Source organism: Drosophila grimshawi, unplaced genomic scaffold, assembly GCF_018153295.1.
Source record: "Drosophila grimshawi isolate 15287-2541.00 unplaced genomic scaffold, ASM1815329v1 contig_311, whole genome shotgun sequence".
In the NCBI taxonomy this organism is placed as follows: Eukaryota; Metazoa; Arthropoda; class Insecta; order Diptera; family Drosophilidae; genus Drosophila; species Drosophila grimshawi.
In genome coordinates this window covers 30279958-30286860 of record NW_025063098.1, presented here as the reverse complement: position 1 = coordinate 30286860, position 6903 = coordinate 30279958, and the positions used below count along the sequence as shown (strand labels likewise).

Below are 6903 nucleotides of genomic sequence, written 5' to 3'. Positions count from 1 at the left end.
ATTAACTATTATTAAATTTCTTTTGTTAAGCCGAACTGATTACTAATTAATTTAAGAATATATACTTATATTAATAATACTTTATCTGTTTTTTATTTTAAGCCCAACGGACTAGTTATTTCAAAACTTAACGCTTCTTAATCACAAAATGTGATTAAAAGTAAAATGATTTTAAATTGTATGCTGAACCTAGCCACAAACACGCGGAAGCTCAAAGCACACCAAAAGTTGCAAGCAGATTTCTGGCACAAATTAAAGAGAAATAAATATAATGAGTCTTAATCAGAGCGATCCAATGTGGTCTGCGCCCGAGTGTGAGATGTGTGCCAATAAGGTGACCAATTTTGTGATCGGTCTTTGCCAGCGATGCTCGGGTATTTGGACAAGGGACAACAGTATGATGCTGATGGACATAACCAACGACCATGTGGAGGCTGGCGTGGTCAGAATGTCAAGTCCAAGCGATGCTTACAACAACAACATGGATGCCACATTCCAACGTGGCATTCAACAAATCAACCTAGGACGCACTCGCAAACTTCAATTTTTTTTTAAATTGCGAGAGATATTCCAAAAGAATATCCTATTGCATTAGCTCGTTTAGCATTTTGTTATACGATATAGACTAATTTTATATGCTTGCAATAACTTTTGTAATGAACAAAAAAAATATACAATACATTTTTAAAAATTCCGAAGGTATTAAAAATATAATTTTTGGAGATTTAAAAAAAAAAGGAGAAGTGAAAAACTCCAAAATGAAAAATGATCAAAGAAATATATATATAAATATACATATACATCATACATATAATTATAATTTATATATTTCTCTGCTCTTAGTAACTTATGTAATAAACAATTTGTTAACAAAATATACATTGGCAAACAAAATACCAAACATAAATAAAGCATATTTATATATATATATACTCATATATATATAGACATATATATCGCTTATCTTGCCCAGATTAGTGCTGAATCTGCTTCAGTGGATAGAAGCGCATGTGTCTGCGTCGCATTGACGTGTTGCACTTGCCCTTATCTCCACCCCCCGTGGCAGTGGCAGTGGCAGCTGCCTTCTTCTTGGCATCGACAGCGGCGCATGCCGCCTGATAAGCAGCCACCTTCACCTGTTGATATTCGTCGCGGGCGCAGGAGATGTCCTTTTGGATGCGATCACTGCGCTCCTTGGCGGCGACCAGCATTTGTTGTTTCTCCTTAAGATCACTCTGGCCGATATCAGCCAGAGCATCCACATCCGCCAAACTGCTGGCCACCAATTGAACCACATCGTTGAGTCGGCCAAAATGCGATTCCGCTGACTTGGCTGCAAATTCAGCATTTTTTGCATTCGCTTCACTCAATTCCAACGAGGCACCTAATTTATTGATCCATTCATCCAAATCACTTAATTCCCGCTGAGTTTTATCGAGCAGAGCTCTTTTGCCCTCGAGCACTGCTTGTGCGGCACGAGAAGCTTGCAACGCTTTGCCGGCAAGTTGAAGGCGCACCTCTTTGGCGGCATATTCGGCGGCACTCGCTTGTGCCTCATTTGCCGCTGTGGCAACTTGTGCCGCCTTTGCAGCTATATTCGCTGCCAACTGGGAACAGTTACGACCCGTCGTTGTTAGACTTGCTCCGCTTGCCCCGCCATCCACATCCTCATCCGTTGGTTTATCGGGCGTTATTAGTTGAGCTGTGTAACGATCGCATTGCTCGCCTTCGTCGTCATCGTCATCGGTGCGGAGACGCCCCAAGTTGCGGCCTTGACCGGCACAGAACAGGCCCAGCAGCAGCAGCAACTGGCAGCAGTTTTTCCATTTCCATTTCATTGTCAGACTTGATACCCAACAAAATGTATTCAGAGTGCGACAATTCCCAAATTTTCGACTGTTAAAACTTTGACATAAGTTATCTGATTTTTTAAAAAGCAATGCCTTTTTGATGACACCTCTTGTCATTTACTTTTTATAAAATGAAAATTTAAATGCTTACGGTACGCATAATATTCATATTCCGGTTTCAGTTAGATACCCTGTTTAAAATGTAAAAGGTAACAAATAAAATAAAGCCTTTAATATAAATAAAACAATTGTACATTTTCCAATATCAAAACTTTGTCAAAGCTGAATTCCCTTTCAAAATGGCATTTTGGGAACAGTTGTGCTGAAATAAATTTATAAAAGATCACACAGAAATAAAAGTCAACCTGAATTTTATAAATTCGTCTTACTTTCAACGCCATTATTATTCAGAAAGAAATATTTCTAAAAACCACCGTCAAAACTATGTTAAAGCTGAGACCATTTTCAAAATGGCCTTTTGGTCATTGTTGAAATATTTGTATGTATTTATTGATCTAAGTGTGTGGACATATATATATATATATATATCAGCCATAAATCAATCATTGAGTGATTAACATTTCCACTGCCACAATCATTAGCCACTAATAATGAACCCTACTCGAAACACACGCACACATAAATTACAGTGTAGTGGTGGAATCATCATCCTCGGATGATGACCAGTCAGAAAACCAATTGAAGCAAAGTGATTGCTTTCTCACAGTGAACGAGTTCTTTTTGAGGTCCTTTGGGGCTCGTGTACAGTTTGGGTAATGAAAATGTTTATTCTAATTTGCGTCAATGCCTGTGTTTATCACAAATAAATATCAATCTACATAAATAAGTTCCACTAAGTACATTTGTAGCCAGTACACACTGTACACACACACACACATATATATATATATATATATATTTATATCGACATTTGCATTTGCATTTCCATTGAGCCTGTCATTGTTCGACAATTTGTTTAATGACAAAACTAATAAATCAAATGCTTTGTCTGTCTACTGTCCATTACATTCAATTTGGTCAGCTTTATATACATATACACTTATATATATGGCAAGCATGACGTCATTTTCCCAATTGTCAATTGTAATAACAAATGTCACAGTGCCATAGATCGATAGCGACAAAATATCCATCAAATTATATGCAGTCTTAACTGAGTGCCAATTGTAAAAAAGGAGAGAAATATTAAAAAATAAATATTTAAAATTAATATATATATTTTTTAAACTTCTCTCGATTTTCCCATAAAAAAATGTGTAACTAAAAAATGTACCCTGGAATTAAGAAAAGAAAACCCTTGACTATTAGAAAGTATTCACTTTAAAAATATACTTTCAACAAACATATAAAGTTCTTGCATGTTTTGAAAGTTATTATAGGTGATTACTATGTTTTTGTGTACTTTGATATGGCTTTGCGACATTGACCAGTTTGAAGTAAGTAGTTATATGGGCAGGTCCAGCCTCCAGGAGTTTCTTTAGTCTTCTGGTGGTGGAACGATATCCTCAGCCATATAAGGCACGCCAAAGTCAACCGCGAATTTCCTGAACAGTACTGGATATAATATGGTATTGTGTAAAAGAAGTTTATTCATTAATTTCGTGATATTGATTCAAAAGCTTGGGTTGGTATTATAGATCGATTATCGATTATAACGAAAACATAATAATAACAATAATAAATAAACATCGACTTCAATATATATTTATATATATATACATATATTATACATAATCTTGCTTGCCTTTAACTTAGACTGTCGATAACTTAATTAAATAAATTATATAAAATATTTAATTTAGATTTTAAATGCTGATCCAATTTAAAAGGCACTCGAATGCCAATTTATGGCGTTTGGCAGGCAATAAATAAGCAACGAGTATGTGGAAAACAGGGTTGCTTTCGAATTGCCATTTGCCAGTGCTGGTCAACAAGTTCTATCTATCTGCATCTAACGGGTCTCTCAAATGAACATAAATTGAGGCATGCAGCAAGTGGCAACAATGCAAAAATGTCTGTTAAATTGCAAGGACAGAGTCGTAATTAAAGCCAACTTGTGTTAACGAAGAGAAATGTGGCAACAAGAAAAAAGTACAACTGCGGCTGCTGCTTCTGCCACTTTCAACTGTCACAGTTGCAAACTTTTTTACTACCACATTAAAAAGACTAAGAGGGTATATTGGTTTTGTGCATGAGCCATATTTATTCCTGATCAGCATCGAGCAACGTTCGTCTCTACACTAAAAGAAAAAAACGCTCTAAAAAATGCAAAAATTTTCTTGCTTTCAGAAATAATTTTTAAATATTTGGAAAACAATTTCTAAAAGTCAGCAAGGCTGGCTTTAATCGGCAATCCCAAAAATATGGTGTTTTTTATATTTCTTGGAAATCTAAACTCGAACGATTATTATGAAACTATGAATATCATCGTCTGTACGCAAGTATGCATATGTATGTATACATGTGTGTAGGTTAATCACAAGTCGTTGATTTCAGTTCGGGCTTGTGAATAAATAAATGATCTGCTTTCATTTTTTATACTCTTTCTCCTCTCAATTTATTACTCTTCTATGGCTGTACTTGCCTGCCATGAGAAATGAAATATTTAACAACTGGCTGCAGGGTATCGCATAGTCGATCTCACTCGACTGCTGCATTCTTAGTTAGTTTCGTTTTCGTTTTTATTTTGCTCTCACTTGACTTCTATTTGAACTTGCATAGATATGTGTACAAAGGGGGAAATGTGGTAAGGGAGAGGAGTATAAATGCTCTGCAGCTGTCTCCATCTCTGTCTGGCATCCATTTTGGGGAGACGCTTTTCGGTTACCTTTGTGCAAGTTTGCGCGATTTTTTATTTTTTGTTTATTTTTTTTTTGTTTGTCAGGGCAAACTGCCAAATTGGCCTAATGGCGTTAATGCGAATACGAGTCAAGACTAAAACAGCCACAGTCAGCAGCCAGCTTTGTCAGTCAAAGGTCAACTTGCCAAGTCATTTGTCAAAAGTTGAGCAGCATGCAAAATGCACTTTAAAAAATTTCATCCAAAAGATAAACAAATAAAAAGCATTTGGATTGAGTAAAGTAATTATTATAAATCTTTGAAATATTTCTTATTTTTAGTTTAAATTTACTATTAAATTTTATTTTTAATGTAATTTAAACCATTTTTACTTTTTGTATTTTCATTGACTTTAAATATGTAAATAAATGTGTGTATTAGAAATAAACAACAAGTTACATTTCTATTGAAAACCACTCATAGCTGCGTTTACCAGCACTGAAAAACAGGGCAAGCAATAGTCCTACATGAATTGCAAACCTGGTTACACAAATACTTTCACAAGTATACAGAGAATTTTTTTTTTTTGTCGAGTCAGAGTTAAAATGGCTCCATTTTCCATCTGCTCGAATTGCAATGCAAAAACCAGAAAAGTTGTGAAAGATCCAAAAACTTTGAAGAGAATTTACCTATGTCCAGTAAGCTAATAATAAATACTGCAATGATTATTAAAATATAAAGTAAATGGTTTTTTTTCATTTATAGACTTGTTTTAAGATTAAGAACAAAGCGCAGCAAAAAGTGGAAAATGAGCGGGAAGCGAAAGCTGAGCTGAAAAATCAACCAAAGTCGTCAAAAAAAGAGCCTGTGAAAAGAACGGAAACAGCCACTCCAAAATTGACTCCGCCGGAAACATTTGCCGCCATTGGCAGTGTCTGCACTAGAAAACTGACCTCTCTGGAAACAGTTACCAGTATCACAACCATTCCCACTACAAAACTTACCCCACCCGGAGCTGCCAGCATTACCAACGTTGCCACTAGAAGGCTGACTGCTCCAGAATTAGTTGCCAACATCACCAATATCACCATCCCCACTAGAAAGCCGACCCCGCCACTTATGCAGACTGTGATAATCAATGGACGCAAATATATAGCGATCAGTGCAACAGCATCGGACAAATAGAATGCAAATAGTACAGACAGTAGTACATAGCAATAATGTTCTCTATCTGCAAAACACAAAAGAAACAGAAATCTTCCTAGCAGCGACTTTTGGTTTGTGTCTATGATGCGCGTCTTCAACTGATCTTCACAATAAAACCCTTGAAACCATTAACTGTTTTGGGTTGTGTCTATGCTAAACTGATCCCGAATAAACTAAATATGAAGCAAATAAATTTATTAAAAGAAACGGCTACATATTTTATATATTATGATTTATTTTTAACGGGCTGTAAGCATATTTAAATATGTGCGTATGCTTATGCTTCTAAGCAAATTGAGGATCATTTTAATCAATGTGAAAAAATACATCTGGAATAAAAAATAAAACTTGTTGAATGAAAGTTTTTAATTATTATTATTTTGTCATGTGCTCTAAACAAATGTAAATACAGAAATATGTTCATTCCTCGAAACATGTTATACATCATTTATTACATTTTTCACAATGTTTCAATTTTTGTACAACTTGTTACACAAAGTAAACTATATAATATAATGCAAAATAAATAACATTGTTGAAAGCAATATCTTAACTGTTGGCGGTAAGCAATGTAATTGTGCATTATTTCAAACAACTTGATAAATAACATAACTTTTTCGCATATTTAAATTTATGCATTTGTGCTTGTAAACAAATTGTAAATCAAATTTAAACAATGTGCCAAATAGTGCAAACCCTTAATTAAACTATTTCTACTAAGCAATTTGCACAAATTAAATAAAAAACGCAATGCGTTTTGCTGTATTGTAATTTGCTGTATTTTTAATTTGCATGCAGCAAAACGGGTTGCAGTTGCAACTGCAACTTGTTGTTGCTGTTGCACCTGCTGCATTTATTTACGCTTCCGTTCTTGGTGCGCCGCCCCCTGCAACTAAGTCGATTTGCCGCCCACTTTTTCAGAGTGCGTGATTTTCAAACATTTTGCCAAGCCCATAAAACTTTTAATGGAATTTTCATAATCAGATTTACCAGCAAAAAAAAACATCAAAATCCAAACGACTTGCAACGCCTACGAAAATATAAAGTT

At 35.1% G+C, this 6903-nt stretch overlaps 3 protein-coding genes across 3 annotated transcripts; 2 read left to right on the top strand and 1 right to left on the bottom strand.

Moving 5' to 3' along the window:
- Window positions 1-249: 249 nt before the first annotated feature.
- LOC6569811 lies at window positions 250-595 on the top strand. Its single transcript, XM_001995824.2, has one exon. It carries the CDS (start codon window positions 272-274, stop codon window positions 593-595), a length of 324 nt encoding a protein of 107 aa, XP_001995860.1. The 5' UTR covers window positions 250-271.
- Window positions 596-974: 379 nt separating this feature from the next.
- Window positions 975-2251, bottom strand: LOC6569812. The gene is made up of 2 exons (XM_001995825.2): window positions 2240-2251; window positions 975-1808 (listed from the first exon to the last, which is right to left on the bottom strand). The coding sequence occupies exons 1-2, from the start codon at window positions 2249-2251 to the stop codon at window positions 975-977; spliced, it is 846 nt and encodes a 281-aa protein (XP_001995861.2).
- A 2994-nt stretch (window positions 2252-5245) lies between these two features.
- On the top strand, window positions 5246-6059 carry LOC116805999. Its single transcript, XM_032741626.1, has 2 exons — window positions 5246-5347; window positions 5415-6059. Exons 1-2 carry the CDS (start codon window positions 5255-5257, stop codon window positions 5832-5834), a joined length of 513 nt encoding a protein of 170 aa, XP_032597517.1. The 5' UTR covers window positions 5246-5254; the 3' UTR covers window positions 5835-6059.
- Window positions 6060-6903: the final 844 nt, after the last annotated feature.